Source organism: Dama dama, chromosome 14 (assembly GCF_033118175.1).
Source record: "Dama dama isolate Ldn47 chromosome 14, ASM3311817v1, whole genome shotgun sequence".
Lineage (NCBI taxonomy): Eukaryota > Metazoa > Chordata > Mammalia > Artiodactyla > Cervidae > Dama > Dama dama.
Window position 1 is genome coordinate 22,062,692 of NC_083694.1, and position 18,478 is coordinate 22,081,169.

At 45.2% G+C, this 18,478-nt stretch overlaps 1 protein-coding gene across 1 annotated transcript in view; it reads left to right on the plus strand.

The window, feature by feature from the left end:
* The window catches only part of MTARC2 (mitochondrial amidoxime reducing component 2), a 38,398-nt gene that overhangs the window by 13,923 nt on the left and 5,997 nt on the right, over window positions 1-18,478 (plus strand). The window contains exons 3-7 of the mRNA XM_061160074.1: window positions 3,018-3,180; window positions 5,020-5,160; window positions 14,212-14,273; window positions 14,362-14,433; window positions 15,547-15,685. Coding sequence (XP_061016057.1) covers window positions 3,018-3,180; window positions 5,020-5,160; window positions 14,212-14,273; window positions 14,362-14,433; window positions 15,547-15,673 — 565 coding nt within the window. The 3' untranslated portion in view covers window positions 15,674-15,685. The remainder of the gene's footprint in view (window positions 1-3,017; window positions 3,181-5,019; window positions 5,161-14,211; window positions 14,274-14,361; window positions 14,434-15,546; window positions 15,686-18,478) is intronic.

Below are 18,478 nucleotides of genomic sequence, written 5' to 3' on the forward strand. Positions count from 1 at the left end.
TCCTTCAACCCTGAACTAAATTAGATTACTAACTAATGTAGTTCTGTTATGCTCACTCAGGGAGATGCGGTTCTTTCCTGTGGGGTGTTGATGATAGAACATATCATGTAGAAATATGGAAGAAAGTGAACTTTTCTTAAAATTTGGAGAGAACTGCAGGAGGTGGAATGACAGAAGGGTAGAGCCTGCAGTAGGGAGGGGAGGGAGGGAGGATTAGTGGGGGAGTAACTTTCAGGGGCACTGGATAATTAGTTTTCCCCTGCCCCGCTGGATGTTCTCTACTTCTCAAAGAGCCCGCACTAAGCTGACCTGAGTGGGTGGAAGTGTGTGCACTTACATAGGAGGGCTGTCCCGAAGGGCTTGAAGGAAGCGCTCAGCCCAGGGAGCAGATCTGTATGGAGTAGCGGACTGGTGGAGGAGATTTTAGGGGAAAGGCTGAAGACGGTGAGGGAGAGGACCATGAGAGGACCATGGGGTTGGGGCCAGGGATTAGTCAGAGGCCGAACAGTGGCTCCAAGAAGAGGGTTTAGAGAGAAGGCAAAGGGCCAAGAAACTTCAGAACTGCATGGAGATTTGACAGGAGGTGGGCTGAGTCTAGCCGTCAGACAAGGTCTGTGGGCCTCAGGGAGCATCTCATGGTCCACCTCGGATTCCCTCACATACATCACCCCAGGGGCCTTCAGACTGGAGGAGGCACTCACAGGGTAATGCAAACACCTCCCGAGGTACCTGAGGGCTGGGATCCCTTTAAGGGAATCAGTTTCCAGATCCCTGAATCTTATAGGTTCTCTCTCCAGCTGTGATGCTACCTGCAGGGGGGCAAGTTCTCTTCTCCACCTCTCCTGGTACAGATGAAAGGCTTGCCCATCCCTTGTCTTAGTAGAGAGCACTGCCCTGGGAGGGGAAAACCTGGTATTGATAAAGGAGAATGTTTCTAATGACAGGGGTAAAGTCATTCTACAAGATGGTGGTTCAAAGTCTTTGTCTTACACTAAAATGAAAGCACCTCTAGTCAAATTGTTGCTGATAAATTATTAAAAACACTTTTAATGAAAGATTACTAAGTGCCAAAGATCACAGAAGGATTCAAAGGATGAGTGGAATTATTATAAATCAACTTCTTTCATTCCATCTGTGAAGACAGTGAATCCTAAGAGTTCTCATCATAAGAAAAAAGGAACTTAAAAAAATATGAGATGAGGACTGCTAACTAAACTTGTAATCATTTCATAATACATGTAAGTCAAGTCGTTATGCTTTATACCCTGAACTTAGGCAGTGCTGTATGTTAATTATGTCTCAATAAAACTAAGAAAACATTTTTTTTCCCTCTGGCTGCCCCAGGTGTGAAACTTCCTTAGCCAGGGTTGGAACCCATGCCTCCTACAGCAGAAGCATGGCATCTTAACCACTGGACCACTGGGGGAGTCTTAGATTGGGAAAAAATTTGAAAATAATTTTTAAAATGTGGGCCATAAAAGAAGTCCCTAACCATGTACTATTAAAAATAGTTTTTAAAAATAGCTATCAAACTACCCTGACATTTGAATTCCATTGCATGCTTTTAAAAGCATAATTTATATGCATTTATAATATTAAGGTATAACATAAATTATGATATAATTTTACTTTAAATGTTAATATTTAAATTCAATGGAAATTTAATCTTTCATAACAAATTAAATTTATAAAAAATACAGATGGACCTAGAGAAAATCTTACTACATAAAGTCAGACAGTTCAGTTCAGTTGCTCAGTCGTGTCCAACTCTTTGTGACCCCATGAACTGCAGACAGAGGAAGACAAATATCATATGTATCACATATATGTGAAATCTAAAAAATAATACAAATGAATCTATATACAAAACAGAAACAGAATCACAGACATAGAAAACAAACTTCTTGTTTCCCAAGGGGAAAGTGAGGGAGAGAGGGAAAAATTAAGAGTATGAGAGGAACAGATGTGAACTACAATACATAAAATAGATAAACAGTAAGGATTTGCTGCATAAAATAGGGACACACACAGTGCATGCCTGCTCAGGCATGTCTGACTCTTTGTGACCCGCTGGACTGTAGCCCGTGAGGCTTCTCTGTCTATGGGCTTATCCAGATGACAATACTGAATTGGGTTGCCATTTTCTCCTCCAGGGGATCTTTCTTACCCAGGGATTGAACCCAACTCTCCCTGCATTGGCAGGTGGATTCGTTATGGCTACTTGGGAAGCCGATAAAACAGGGAACTATATTTAATATCTTGTATAACTTGTAGTGGAAAATAACCTGAAAAAGTATATCTATAACTCAATCACTTATATCTGAAACTAACACAATATTGTCAATCAACTATATTTCAGTTAAAAAAAAAGAAGAAATCACATGTCAACTAGCAGTTCTGTGAGGGGTACATAGCTTTTTTTGGGGGGTATATAGCTTTTATCTTTTGAGGTCGCTCAAGCAAAAAATCCTCGAAGACCACTTCATTATCTGGTGGAGCCTGTGTCCACCTTGTGAAGCAGGTAATATATTATTATTTCCAATTTGTAACTGAGACAGAAGGTCAGAGGAGTTTAATGATTTGTTAAACGCCGTAAGATTAGAGATGGCAGAGTTCCAGCTTGAACCAGGTCTACCAGAATCCAAGTTCAGGGTGCCTCTACCACACTATGGTCCCTCTCCCTTTCTGAAGCATCCTAAATCCTTGCAACTCAACGTGTGGTCCGCGGACCAGCAGCCTAGGCATCCCCAAGCTTGTTAGGAATGCAGAGCATCAGGCTCCAGCCCCGCCTCTTGAAGCAAAATCGGTATTTCAGCTGGTAACTGCATGAGTTATGAGCATCTGCCGAGTTCTTCCCTGCTCCCTCCCGCTCTGCCTCTGCCCAGTTTTGGCCCGCGCGGACCACTCCCTGGTCCCCAGGACAGTCAGACCCCAGCAGCCCAGCGCTTCCACCTTGACCCCACACTCTGTGTGTTGATGTATGAACGTAACCCCCCTGCTCTCTGTGACCTCTCCAGGGTGTTTGGTCTCGACATCCAGGGCAGGGACTGTGGCGACGAGGCCGCTCAGTGGTTCACCAACTTCTTGAAAACGGACGCTTTCAGGCTGGTTCAGTTTGAAAAGAACATGAGGGGAAGAGCGGCAAATGAAATTTTCCCTTCTTTGGACCAGAATTACCAGGTGAGCTTGCAGGGACCTGCCCTTCCCTTCCAGCTTCCTTCTGGGCCCACAAAGAGCCTCCCTTGGGGCCCCAGTTAGGAAGGACTGATGCTGAAGCTGAAGCTCCAATCCTTTGGCCACCTGATTCGAAGAACTGACTCACTGGAAAAGACGCTGATGCTGGGAAAGATTGAAGGCAGAAGGTGAAGGGGGATGACAAAGGATGAGATGGTTGGATGGCATCACCAACTCGATGGACATGAGTTTGAGCAAGCTCCGGGCGTTGGTGATGGACAGGGAAGCCTGGCGTGCTGCAGTCCATGGGGTTGCAAGGAGTTGGACACGACTGAGCGACTGAACTGAACAGAACTGAGGGATGACCCAGGGGGTGCTGAGGGCGCTACGTGGACAGGTGTCGAGGACAGAGACGATGAGCTGGCAGGCCAAAGTGAGGTTCATGTGCTTATGTGCTCAGTCATTCAGTCACGCCCGACTCTTTGTGACCCCATGGACTGTAGCCCATCAGGCTCCTCTGTCCGTGAAGTTTTCTAAATCCAAGTCTTCTAAAATCACAGAAGCAGAGTTTATCCAAGTCCACCCTTCACAACCAGTGGGGTGTGATCATTTCTGGTGTTTAAAAGGCACCTCACCTCCCCTGAGTCAGCTACAGCCCCCAAACCAAAGGCTTTGATTCTGCAGTGAGATGAGGCTCAAAACCCATCTCGGGGTGTCTTTCCCCACGATCCCTGAACTACAAGCTCCTTGAATGCAGGGGGGTTTATCTGCTGTATTCATGCTATTTCCCCTCCTAGAATAGTGTCTGATGCATCAGTTCAGTTCAGTCGCTCAGTCGTGTCCAACTCTTTGCAACCCCATGAATCGCAGCACACCAGGCCTCCCTGTCCATCACCAGCTCCTGGAGTTTACTCAAACTCATGCCCATCGAGTCGGTGATGCCATCCAGCCATCTTATTCTCTGTCATCCCCTTCTCCTCCTGCCCCCAACCCCTCCCAGCATCAGGGTCTTTTCCAATGAGTCAACTCTTCACATGAGGTGGCCAAAGTACCGGAGTTTCAGCTTCAGCATCAGTCCTTCCAATGAACACCCAGGACTGATCTCCTTTGGGATGGACTGGTTGGATCTCCTTGCAGTCCAAGGGACTCTCAACACCACAGTTCAAAAGCATCAATTTTTCGGTGCTCAGCTTTCTTCACAGTCCAACTCTCACATCCATACATGACCACTGGAAAAACCATAGCCTTGAGCAGACGGACCTTTGTTGGCAAAGTAATGTCTCTGCTTTTTAATATGTTATCTAGGTTGGTCATAACTTTCCTTCCAAGGAGTAAGCGTCTTTTAATTTCATGGCTGCAGTCACCATCTGCAGTGATTTTGGAGCCCCAAAAAGTAAAGTCTGACACTGTTTCCACTGTATCCCCATCTATTTCCCATGAGGTTAGGTGGTGCTTAATAAATGCACGGGAGTGAATGGCACAGCTAAAGGAAATCAGGGCTAGAGCAGAGCTGATTGGCAGCAGACCCTTCCCCTGTCTGGTGATGGCGGTGGGGATGCGGCAGGGGACTCACTGCTGGGCGGGCGTGAGGAACGAGAGATGAGGCTGCAGGGTAGCCTTGGCCCCGCTGCTTTCTGTGTGTGGACAGGGAGCCCCATCTGCGCCCCGAGGTGGGGGTTGGGGGCACGAACCCTGCTCCGGCACTGACCTGGCCGTTTCCAAGCCCGCGGAGTCACCTCTCCCGCCTGAACACAGCTGTCCCCTTCTGCACTCTGGCGGGCTGGCTGCTGGGCTGAGCCCGTTCCCCGGGCGGCGAGGCCTGACGGTGCCGTGTCCTTGGCGCAGGTGGCGTACCCGGACTGCAGCCCGGTCATGATCCTGTCGGAAGCCTCCCTGGCCGATCTGAATACCAGGGTGGAGAAGAAAGTGAAAATAAACAATTTCAGGCCAAATATCGTGGTGACAGGCTGCAATGCTTTTGAGGAGGTAAGCGGCTCTCTGCTTTTATGCAGGATGTCTGGAGGTGCTCCCGAGTCAGCGCCAAGCCAGACCCTCGGAGGATGACCAGGTTGGTGGTTTGAGAGACTCGCCTGCGTCTTGCGTTCAGTGGTTCACTTATTGCTGCCGCTATCTCCTCGCTGGCCTCAGGGGGGCGCTGCTCACCCTTTACTGCTCTGGCCCAAAAGCCAGCATTTGGAACTCCCAAATTGTAGCAAGTCTGGGTCTAGACTGGGACATTCCTGGTGGATCAGCGATAAAGAATTCGCCTGCAACGCAGGAGAGGCAGGTTTCATCTCTGGGTGGGGAAGATCCCCTGGAGAAAAAATTTGCAACTCTCTCTACTATTCTTGCCTAGGAAATTACTTGGACAGAGAAGACTTGTGGGCTACAGTCCATGGGGTGGCAAAGAGTCAGATTGAGTAACAACAAGAATGGGACTAGGCTAGAGTGTATTTATAATCATAGCTCAGAGATAGCTACAGGGAAGAAAAGATGAAGAGAACAGCCCATTTTTGTACCTGTACCATCCAGGAACGCTGAAAGATTTGAGACTTCTGAGAGTTCCAGACTCCAAAAGTGGAGGCCAGGAGGATACAGGAGATGTACCTGTAAACCCAGACCTGGAGACGTGTCCCTCTGTGGTCTGAATTATCTCCCAGAGGACTCACATGCTCTGCTATGTGGTTGAAACTAGAAATTTTCACCCTCCAAAGACTCAGCCCCTTTTAGCCCTAAAAGGACAACCACATCCGCACCTTGTACCTGCGACCTGTATGTGAAGTGTATATAGTTGTATGTTGCTCGGTAATAACAAGTACTGGGAATCTTAGTAAACATTGGGATTCTATTATAAAGCTTAACTTTATAAGCACTGGAAATAACAGCAACCATTCGATCACTGTTTACTGGGTGCCAGAGACAGAATCAATGGATGGCTTCATGCAAATTACTCTATTTGTTCCTTAGGACAGTGCTGTGAAGTCTGTACTATTTTCTCCTTTTTATAAGGGAACAGAAGCTTGCAGGTGTTACATAACGTGTTAGGCATGGAAGTATGGCTTTGGATTAGAACCCAGGACTTACAGCTCCAGCTTCTGAGGAATGGAGATCATGATTCCAATCGAGAGATCCCAAGAAGCTAATTCTTAGAGGATCTAACATACCTTCTCAATTCTTTGCTCCCTTGGGTGACCCCCGCATCCTTTTGTGTGAGTAAACTGTGGCCTGTTTGCTGGTAAATGTTGTTCTTTAGGATAAACCTTTGCATGGAGGCTAGTATAAATCCTCGCACATGAAGGTACTTTACTTTATTTGATAATGAAAGCAATAACTAGGGTATACAGATGTTATCTACTTGTTAATATTATCCTGTTGTTTGTTATCTAATGTCTTGAATCCCTCCCTACATTTGTTAAAAATTTTTTAAATTGATTTTAATTAAATTTTTTATTTAAAAATGATTTTTTAAAATTGATCATCTATTACAGACTGGCACTGTGGCCCATAATAAGAATCCTGGATACAGAGATGAAAAGATACAGACCCTGCCCTTCAGAATTTCCTGATAGGAGAGGAATGGCCGGGAGGCAATGGCAGGCCAGCATGAGGAGAGCTTTAATGCACATACTTATCAGGGGCCAAGGATGCTTAGAAGTAGAAGTGCCTACACCTACTGGAGAAGGAGGCGTGGGGGCAGAGAGGGGTCAGATCAAGCTACCCAGGAACTGTGCTGTGAAGTGTGTTGTTGTGTGTGCTGGCGAGGGGCAGTGAGGGTCACGGTGGGTAACGGAGGCCACCAGTTAGAAGGCCTAAAAGCAGCACAGGCTGTTACATTAGGGTGCCTGGGATCATTTCAGAATCACAGGGACGCTGCAGGTAAAGGAGAAGCGGCATGAGGTGGCTGGACCTGGAGCTGGCTAGAGGCCACCATGCTGAGGAGGTTGGATTTTACTTTTTATAAATTAAAAACTCTTTTTTTTTGGCGGCACTAGATCTTCACTGCGGCAAAGGGCTTTCTCTAGTTGTAGCACACAGGCTTAGTTGCCCCATAGCATGTGGATCTTAGTTCCCAGAACCAGAGATTGAACCGTGTCCTCTGCATCACAAAGTGGACTCTTAACCACTGGGCTACCAGGGAAGTCCCAGGAGTTTAGATTTTTCTATTGTGGATAAGGAAGAGTTGGTAATGATTTTAAAAGAAGTAATTATTATTTTCATGCACCCAACAAATAGGACCAAACTGCATGATACTGCAAGCTGCACGATTTTACCCTGGCAGCTTTCTAGAAAGTGCTTGGAAAGTTAGGGAAACTGAGGCAGAAACATCCGTGCCGTGCTTCATCCCCAGAGGGAGATCAGCCCGCCTTACCTGAAACCTGCGTCAGAATTACGATCAGGCCTGTGACTATGTTGACAGCACCACCCTAGGTGACTCTTGTGCAAACAGTTCCCAGGAAAGTGCTGACTGAGGAGGGGTGAAGGGCAAGGGTGACAGAGAGGGTGGAGACATAGGAGTGCTGATGTTCTCTGGGCATCGGCTGCCTGATGGGAGAGACTTGTTTTTCTCCCCAGGAATAACCCAGATTTGGTGTGACCTGAAGTGGATACCGTTTGAGGGGCCTCTTTAAGAGAAGAAAATAACAAAACCAAGATTAAGTGCAAGGCCTCACAAGGGTCCAGAGCTTGAGACTCAAGCCCCGTCAGAGACATTCCCAGTAAACCCACCTATTTCTCCCCTGTTCTGTTTTTCTGTATTGACGAATAGAGTGTGCAGAAGTTCACAGTAATTAGATAGTTGTTAAACACAGAATGAAATGAGACTCAGTATTAATAATGCTGAAGACTGATCAGAAATTAGTCCATGAAGCAAAAATTCTTGCACAGGACTCCTGTAAAACTGGCCTGTAAAACTTTGCTGAGACACTTTCTTTTAGGAAATACAATTTTTCTTGATTTGTCTCCACTAAAGATATTAATTTTAGTTTAAGATCTTAAACCAGAGGAAGGAGAAGAAAAGATACTCCCATTCCTGGCTAAAGAATTTTTGCTTTTCTGTAACTTGCCAACTAAGAATTTTTGGCTCACCTCTAACTTGTCAAACTGAACCCACAGCTGATGTAAGCCTAACTATATTTGCTTCGGCAATTTGAGTGGGTGGAGCCTTGTTTTTTCAATTTAAAAGATGTTAGTGACCTTGTACTCCCAAGTCCATTTGTTGTTTTCTTCCTGCATTGTGATAGGCTTACAGAAATAGTACATATGGTATTCTTATTTGAATAGAAGAGTCCTTTGGAAATGCATATTAAAAAAATCTTTACTATAAAATGATGCTAATGGGGCTGATTTAGTCTCCTTTAAATTAAGATACCCAAGAGTTAAGGGCCTGATGCACTGTCTACCTGACACCATCTATAACCCTTCCAGTTAGCGGGACTCTGATAAATATTAGTGTAAAATGATAGTGCACCTAAATATTTCATAGACCAACTAATAACAAACATATGGCAAACCTAAGCATAGTGCAAAAATTCAGGCCGTTATTTATTGCAAAATCGTAGAGCAATAGGAGGATGCATTGAGCAACATTTAGTCTTTGGGACCCAAAGCACTTTGTACTTTTTCCATGTAATTCAGACTATTAAGCACATTTTTTTAAAGCAGTTTCCTTTGGGCCGGTGTGGTATGCTTGAACTCTGGGAATGTGGAGCGATGAAGTTTAAAAAATAATAAAATTGGGACCTCCCTGGTGATCCAGTGGTTAGGAATCCACCTTGCAATGCAGGCTTGGATCCCTGGTTGGGGAACTAAGATCCTTACATGCCCTGGAACAACTGAGCCCGTATGCCATAACTAGAGCGTCTGTGGGCCGCAACGAAAGATCTCCCACGATACAGAGATCTTGAGTGCTGCAGCTGGGACCCTACACAACCAAATAAATAAATAAACAAATAAATATTAAAACAAAATGATAAAATTGACCAATGCTTCTTATCTCAGTGACCATTTCCCATCTACCCCTAACCCCCATATGTAGCCTGCCCTGGTATCAGCATCACTCGCTTGGCATTTTTTAACCAAGGATGAATCTATACTGACATCATAATCACCCAAAGTCCATAGCTGGCCTTAGGGTTCACTGTTGGTGTTGTATGCATATGGTTGACTACAGGGGCTCCCCTCATCCCTTTATGACATGCCTTTCAAATAGGGGTCCCTGTTCTCCTCCAGGGAACTTTTATGACATCCCCACTTTGCTAGGGGACCTCGAAGGACCTCAGGGAAATTAGTCCTGATTTAGAAAAGCCAACATGATGAGCACACGGGAAATGGGAGTTCTGTTTAGAGGGAGCCGTCAGACTCCCCAAGAAGCTATTCCCCAAGAAGCTGTTGATGGTGTCGCTGCCTTTACTTAAGGAGATCTCCCTATACCTTTGCTTTTTTGATTGCATCTCGGTAACTTGACATATTTGCCACAGAGACTTTCAGGGGCTGAGAAAGAGGGGCTGAAGTATGTGAAGCTAGAGCCTAGAGAGCTTCAGCTCCTCTTGCTGCTGTGTAGTCACTCAGTCGTGTCCAGTGTGGCCCGCCGGGCTCCTCTGTCCATGGGATTTCCCCAGGCGAGAATACTGGAGTGGGTTGCCATTTCTTTCTCCAGGGGATCTTCCGCATCCAGGGACTAAACCCCTGTCTCCCGTGTCTCTTTACCACTGAGTCACCTGGGAAGCCGGTTAGGAGCAGATTAAATGTCTTGTAAACTAGGAAATCTAACTGAACTTTTCAGCCTTCTCGCTTTATATAATAGTCACGGGGCCGGCTTTACACAGCTATGTGGCTTTGATATATGAAATTCATCAGCACGTGTAAAAAGAAATGGAATGGAGAGGTACTTGGGAAGCTGAGCGGAGAGCCGGCAGGGTTCTGCCCTGGCTGCCCAATGGGCTTGCATGCCTGTGCCCGCAGCGCCCTCGTGTGGCAAAATGTGTTTGTCTTGTTATCTCCTTCCAGGCCCGGGCGCCAGGGACCCGTCACTTCCAGAGCTGTATTATTGGTCACACCGCCTGGGAGGTCACTGTTCTTCAGGAGGCCAACCAGGCGCTATGACCGTCTTGCAGTGTTGCACTTGAACATGGCTCGTCAAAAGTCCTGGCTAGAATCTAGAGATTCCATTTTACATGACTTGACTTAGTGACTGAATAACAACAACAAAGGCTTTTATATGATGTGGCCTTGCCTTTTACAGGAGTTATTATATAGTTCATCCCTCAATTAGTTGTTTGAAACTCAGAGTTTATTTCCACTGTTGACTTAAAAAATAGCCACAACCTAGAAGCGGAGAATTATGTTTTATTCGGTGGGAATTTTTAGGACTTCAGACCCTAGAGTCAGCATCTCAAGTGACCCTGAGAGAACTGCGCCTAGGAGGCAGGGGCGGAGGTGTGGGTGGGAGGGGTGTATTTAGGTTGTATAGAAGTTTTCAATAAATGTCAGGTAGTCTGAACATCGAAAAATTATTGTTAATTAAGGAAGACCACGTATCTCAGGTGGCCCTAGCGGTAAAGCACCCACCTGCCAGTGCAGGGGACATGAGTGACGTGGGTTCGATCCCTGGGTCGGGAAGATCCCCTGCAGGAGGAATGGCAACCCACTCCAGTGTTCTTGCCTGGAGAATCCCATGGACAGAGGAACTTGGTGGGCTACAGTCCATAGGGTCGCAAAGAGTCAGACATGACTGAGCGACTAACCACACACACACACACACACACACACACACACACAGATATCTCAAGTTGAATTTCACCCTTTTCTGCATATGGGAAGATGCAAGATTCTGGGCTCACTGAAATCATTCTTTCACATGCATTTCAGCTCTCCAGGGCCAGTATCCTGCGTTTTTCACCTCCCAGTCTCCTGTCCCAAACCCCTCCCGCTCTCCCCACCCCCCCACTCTTCCCAGCTCCTTAGTGCTGACCGTGGGGAGTGGCTGATGGCCGCCTGATAGCAGGTATTGTTTCTCCTGGGCGCCCTCTGGGCTCAGGAATTCACATTTGGAGGGCTGATGGCTGTGACATCCTTGTTGATATGGCAGATAACACTTCCCTTCTTACATCACAGAGTTTCATAAATGACAGTTGGGAACCCAAGGCATCCACAGAGACCTCCTTACCTCAGTCATATCCCACAGAGATTTCTGAGTTGGGAAGATCCAGTTAGGCACTGGACTTCCTTTAGTGCATTTGCTAAGTTGGCCTGGGGTGGGGGAGGGGTGGTCTAGTGTACCCTGAAAGAGGTCCCTGGCAGGATCGCAGCCTGGTCATTAACAGGGGAGGGGGGATGTTACTTGCGAGGCCCCATTCCCCGTCTGCCCTGCCTCCTTCAGGGATGGACTGGTCTCCTCTCCTGTCCCCAGGGCAGTGAGCCTCCAGCTGAAAGGACTGGATGTCCCACTGCCTCACTGGGAGGCTGATTTCTCACCAAATCCTCAGACCCATGGTCTCCAAAAGCTCACTTGGGTTGAAATCAGGAAACAAATTTTCAAGGCACATTGCACATGGCTCACAGTCTCAAGTTTTATGGTGATGGGATGAGTTTCTGGGTTGTCTTTAGCCAGTCATTCTGACTCAGAGTCCTTCCTGGTGGTGCACGCCTTGTTCAGCCAAGATGGATGCCAGTGAGAAGGATTCTGGGAGTTGGTCGGACACGTGGTGTCTCCTTTTGACCTTTCCCGAGTTCTTCCGGTTGGTGGTGGCTTATTAGTTATGTGTTCCTTACCAGGACCTCCTGTCGTAAAACAACTCATGCAAATGATTACTATGGTGCCTGGCCAGGGCGGGCAGTTTCGGTCAGCTCCTAACACATCTAGTTATAGATAAACTGTTGGTGTATGGAGCCTAGAGTGAGGACTTATCCCCTGATGCCTCCCATGTCTCCCTCGGGACCTGGACAAAGGATTGACTTGTGAAATTCAGGCTTTGCAGATGGCTTTCCTATTAGCAAGAGAGGCCTGTAACATATCCTCCTCATATGTGTGTGTGTGTGTGTGTATTGCATATTTGTATGTGTGTGTGTGTGTGTGTATATATATATATATATATATATATATATATATATATGTTTGTTTATGGGCTTGCCTTGTGGCTCAACTGGTAAAGAATCCGCCTGTAATGCAGGAAACCTGGGTTTGATCCCTGGGTTGGGAAGATTCCCCTGGAGAAGGGAAAGGCTACTCACTCCAGGATTCTGGCCTGGAGAATTCCATGGACTGTTTATAGTCCATGGGGTTGCAAAGAGTCAGACACGACTGAGCAACTTTCACTTTCATATATGTATATATACTGTATTAATACAACCTCCATACTTATGTGCTTACATGTATGTATGTGTACCTGTGTACATGTGTACAGATAGGTATATACATGTGTGTGCGTGCCCAGTCGTGTCTGATTCTGAGATCCTATGATCTGTAGTCCGCCAGGCTCCTCTGTCCATGGAAAATTCTCCATGCAGGAATACTGGAGTGGCTAACCATTTTCTACTCCAGGCGGTATCAGTTCAGTTCAGTCGCTGAGTTGTGTCCGACTCTCTGTAACCCCATGGACTGCAGCATGCCAGGCCTCCCTGTCCATCACCAACCCCCAAATATGAATGGCCCAAGGAAAGATACATGCAAAAGAAAAAAAGAAACACAAGCTGACTCCTGTCATAATCATTCCACTCAGTGTGAATCTTCAGTTCAGCTCAGTCGCTCAGCTGTGTTCAACTCTTTGCGACCCCATGGACTGCAGCACCCCAGGCTTCCCTGTCCATCACCAGTTCCCAGAGTTTACTCAAACTCATGTCCACTGAGTCAGTGATGCCACCCAGCCATTTCATCCGCGGTCGTCCCCTTCTCCTCTGGCCTTCAATCTTTCCCAGCATCAGGGTCTTTTCCAGTTAGTCAGTTCTTTGCATCAGGTGGCCAAAGTATTGAAGTTTCGACTTTAGCATCAGTCCTCCCAATGAATATTCAGGACTGATTTCCTTTAGGATGGACTGGTTGGATCTCCTTGCAGTCCAAGGGACTCTCAAGAGTCTTCTCCAACACCACAGTTCAAAAGCACCAATTTTTCGGCGCTCAGCTTAGTCCATAGTCCATAGTCCCCATAGTCCAACTCTCCCATCCATGCATGACTATGGGAAAAACCATAGCTCTGACTAGACAGACCTATACCAAGTGGTATAGACATGGGGATAGTTAAAAGCTGGGTCGTTAAAAGCCCTGCTTCAGAATCAGAAAAGTTTTCAAACCTAGCTGCTGTGACCCTGAAAATATTTTGTAAACTTTCTCTGCCTCTGTATATTTGTGTAAACATGGGACCATATTAATCCTCCGCTAGTCATAAGGTTTGAAGGAAATCCCAAGGCAGACATTGGCTGGACCTACCATGGTTTAAGATCGGGAAAACAAGGCAGGCGGTTGGCTATGGCTGGTCAGGACCAGCGGCGGTGCTGAATGGGTGCATCTTAGAACTGACTTCTCTTGGGCCATGTCCCACTCATCAAAGAACCATCAGATTGTAACTTGGCTTCCACTGCAGCTTAGCAAAAGGAAAGAGTGGGCAGTCTTGCAAGCTTTCCACTTCTCATTATATATCATTAACTTGACCTGGAGTTGCTTAATGGTTCTCATGGCAAACTGGCCCCTGAAGAAGATGTATTTTGTTGTGCTGACAGAGGAAGGCTTCTGAGGCCCAGTCAAAAACTGTGTCCTGGAACTTCCTTGTTGGTCCAGTGGTTAATACCCCAAGCTTCCAGTGCAGGGGCAAGGGCTTGATCCCTGGTTGGGGAACTAAGATTTTATGTGCTGCGTGATGCAGCCAAAAAAACCCACAAAACTCCGCATCCCACACCCTCCTTCCTTTGAGTCCTTTCTGGGGTACTTTGTGGCATCCACTTGTACTCTGTTCTTCTGCTAGCTTCATAGGACCAGCCGAAGAATAAACTGGAATAAGGATGGATGGAGCCTTAATTTAAAAGATATCTTTTCTCCTTTTCTCCTAGGACACTTGGGATGAACTTCTCATTGGCAGTGTAGAAATGAAAAAGATTTTGGCTTGCCCCAGGTAAGGATTCTTGCCAGACTGGACCTCTGGGGTGTGGCAGGGTCACCGGTTCTTAACTGCCCCCTGACCCTTCGTTATTGTGTGACAGGTGCATTATGACCACGGTGGACCCAGATACTGGAGTGATTGACAGGAAGGAGCCACTCGAAACCCTGAAGAGGTAGAACATCTATGTGTCTGGTGTATTTTTATATTATCCCCAGACACTTGTGGCTCTAGGTGTTCTGTCTGGGCACCTTTGTACCTTCTGGTTCTTTGTGTTATTAATGTCAGTGAGTATTTGTTGCTTCCTTTTTATTTTTTTTCTTTTTTCTAGATGACTCTTGTAGAGTTTTGGACAAATTTTCACTTGTATGATTCCACAGTTTGAAATTTTCATCTCTCTGACTTCAATTTTTAATAACCTTTACACACCTATTTCCAAATTAAGACCTTGTTTGCAACTCTCATTTACTTTTTAGGATCAGTATCAGGAGGATGAGAATAATTGAGCTGTATAATGAAATAGTTGAAAAGGGGAATGAAACGAGTTGTCTGAGTTTGTTTATTCAAGAACTTGTTTTGTGTTACGGTGTTTTGTTACTTAAAGAATTTTGGCCAACTTTCGTTCTCAATATAGAATGTGTTTTTAAACTTAAATTAAATTTTTCTGGAAGTTGTGTTCTGTTCTGTTTCCCTTTCATCTGTTTTTTGTTTGTTTCTAATGGATTTAAATTCCAGAGGAGATTATTTCTTAAACCCTTCAGGTTTGCAATTCTATTTTGTTTTTTATTTTTAAGACCCAGTGAAGTGATTATTTTTTCTTTAGACAAGTCTTTAAAAAAAATTAACCTCAGTAACAGGCCAGTCCACCTGCCAACAGCATCTCTGTGTTCAGTTTTGTTTATCAAAGATCCCAGGTTTGGACTTATAACCGTGGAGGGGCAGAAAGCCTGGTGTTCAGGGCAGGTCCATTGTGAGACTGTTTGAGCACTTATTGCCCATGTTTGTGAAACTGAAGGTACGCATGGGAACAAAGTATTTTAAGTGACACATACGAGTTTTTCATTGGGACTTCAAACCGAAGCCATAGAAAAATTATTTAGACTCTCAGGATATTCTAGAAAAACCAGGTTTATTTGCAGTTTGACTACTTACCCAGACTTCTCTGTCCACATTTTAGAAAAAGTTTCCTAGTTATTTATAGAGAAGCTGAGCATGGAAGCTGAATTCCATTGAGTGCACCTAGATTATTCCCTTCTTATGCCTGAGGGTGAATTTTTGCTTCTTTCAGTTACCGCCTGTGTGATCCTTCTGAGAAGTCACTTTACAAGTCGTCCCCACTGTTTGGAATCTATTATTCGGTGGAAAAAATCGGAAGCCTGAAAGTTGGTGACCCGGTGTACCAGATGGTGCAGTGACAGAACCAGCAGGTAAAGGGCAGTCTTTGCTCCTGGAGTGCAGAGCCTTGAAGCCAGAGCCACATTTTCTTGTACGGAGATGTTTTTCTGTTCTGCTGCTGTAACTCCTGGGAGAATGAGCAGTTTCTGTTCTTATCTTTGGAGGTGGAAAATGTCCTTTATTTATTTGTTTTGAACAACTTTTCTTTTTAAAATTATTTATTTATTTATTTGGCTGTACCAGATCTTAGTTGCAGCACACAGGATCTTCGATCTTTGTTGCAGCTTGCAGGATCTTTAGTTGTGGCATGTGCGATCTAGTTCCCTGACCAGGGATTGAACGCCCGGCCCCTGTGCTGGGAGTGTGGAGTCTTAACCACTGGGTCACCAGGGAGGCCCCTGACCTTTATTTTTATTCCCTTCAGCAATCGGTGTTCCTCCTCCCTCCCACTTCCCCAGCCAGTTATACAATGTGTATGCAGGAGCCCCGGCAGGAAGACAGGTTTGGGTCCCGGTTTGTTCGGGAATATCATGAAGGAATAAGAACGTGAACGATTCTCCAGAGTTCTATATTTGTTTTTTCTGTCTCCAATAGAAAAGTGAAGGGGAAATATATAGACTATTCAAAGTCAACTTGGGGGATTTATGTTAAATCAAATGCTTTTCATCAAATGTAGTTTAAAAATATGATTTAAAGTTTGAAAAAAGTCAGTGCAACAGGGTAGGGTGCCTGGATTCTGAATCTCAAGGAATAAAATACTGTTCTCACCTTGAGTTCATCAGGTCAAATAAAATTCAGACTCCTGGAGTGAAATGCCTACCCCCTAAACTATAGGAATGGGGAAGTCAGTCAGAAGACCTCAAGTTGAAGTTTATAAGTAACTCTCATAATATTCAGAACCCCAATTTTAAAGTCACTTCATCTCCAAAACTCTTGAGGCTCTTTCTAATTCTGGCCTGGCTTTCTCACCTTCTGGCCTGCCCACACTTCAGGACCCATGGCACAGTGGTTTAGACCATCTAGACTGAGCCTTAGGTAGATTTGGATGTGTAACCCTAGTAGCCCCCTTTCCCACCTTGGTTGAGTTGTTTAATGCCTCTTAGCCTCAGTGCCCTCATCTATAAAGTGGGAATAATAATAGTACTCTCGAAAACAACCAATAAAGGTTATTTTTGAGAGTTAATTCATATGAAATTGCAGCATTGCCTGAAAAGTGGTCCATAAATAAGAGCTATGATCTCTCTTGTCATCATTGCAACAAGTCCTCCATGTAAGGCCAGGTGTCAGATGCCATAGTGAATGTAAAGATGCGAGAGGCTGGACAAAAAAGAAACTTCTACTGGTGATGGTCAGGCATGTACATAACCATATTGCATCTTTCATATGACATTATACATACATGTTACATATTTCTTCAGTTCTACAATGCCTGTGTTCCCCACATTTTAAAAGCTCTGAGATGATAAAACTTCTTATAACATTTTAAAGTCTTTTTTTTTTTAATAAAAATTTTTATTTGATTGTGCTGGGTCTTAGTTGTGGCATGAGGGATCTTTGATCTTTGTTGTAGCATGCAAACTCTTAGTTATGGTATATGGGATCTAATTCCCTAACCAGGGATTGAACCTGGGCCCCCTGCATTGGGAGCTTGGAGTCTTAGCCACTGGACAGCCAGGGAAGTCCCTCAAGATGTCTTTTAGAAAAAGCTTAATGTGCACAAAATAATGGTGTTATCTTAGGACTGACGTATTTTGGATTTGATCAATTACAGTAAATACTACAGAAAAACTTGTGAAATTCCCAAGTACCTACCATTTCTAAAAGCATCTGGGGAAAGTGGACTCAAGCCTGAGTCATCTAACTTGACCTGATTCTGTATTCCTGCTGGTCAGGCTACCATTGACTGGACCCGGATTGATGCCTAAGCCAACATCTTTCACATGTTGTTTGCATTTGAAGGAACCAGTGGTCTCAGAGGTACCTTAGCAATTAGGGGTCCACTGTGTTCAGTTCAGTCGCTCTGTCATGTCCAATTCTTTGCTACCCCATGGACTGCAGCACCCCAGGCTTCCCTGTCCATCACAAACACTTGGATTTTGCTCAAACTCATGCCCATCAAGTCAGTGATGCCATCCAACCATCTCATCCTCTGTTGTCCCCTTCTCCTGCCTCAGTCTTTCCCAGTATCAGGGTCTTTTCCAATGAGTTGGTTCTTTGCATCAGGTGGCCAAAGTATTGGAGTTTCAGCTTCAACATCAGTCCTTCCAATGAATATTCAGGACTGATTTCCTTTAGGATGGACTGGCTGGATCTCCTTGCAGTCCAAGGGACTCTCAAGAGTCTTCTCCAACACCACAGTTCAAAAGCACCAATTCTTTAGCGCTCAGCTTTCTCTATAGTCCAACTCTCACCTCCATACATGACTACTGGAAAAACCATACCTTTGACTAGATGGACCTTTGTTGTCTGCTTTTTAATATGCTGTCTAGGTTGGTCATAGCTTTTCTTCCAAGGATCAGGCATCTTTAAATTTCATGACTGCAGTCACCATCTGCAGTGATTTTGGAGCCCAAGAAAATAAAGGCTGTCACTATTTTCATTGTTTCCCTATCTATTTGCCATGAAGTGATGGGATCAGATGCCATGATCTTACTTTTTTGAATGTTGAGTTTTAAGTCAGCTTTTTCACTCTCCTCTTTCACTTTCATCAAGAGGCTTTTTTTTAAGCTTGTCTTTCTTCTGCCCTAAGGGTGGTATCAACTGCATATCTGAGGTTATTGATATTTCTCCTGGCAGTCTTGATTCCAGCTTGGGCTTCATCCAGT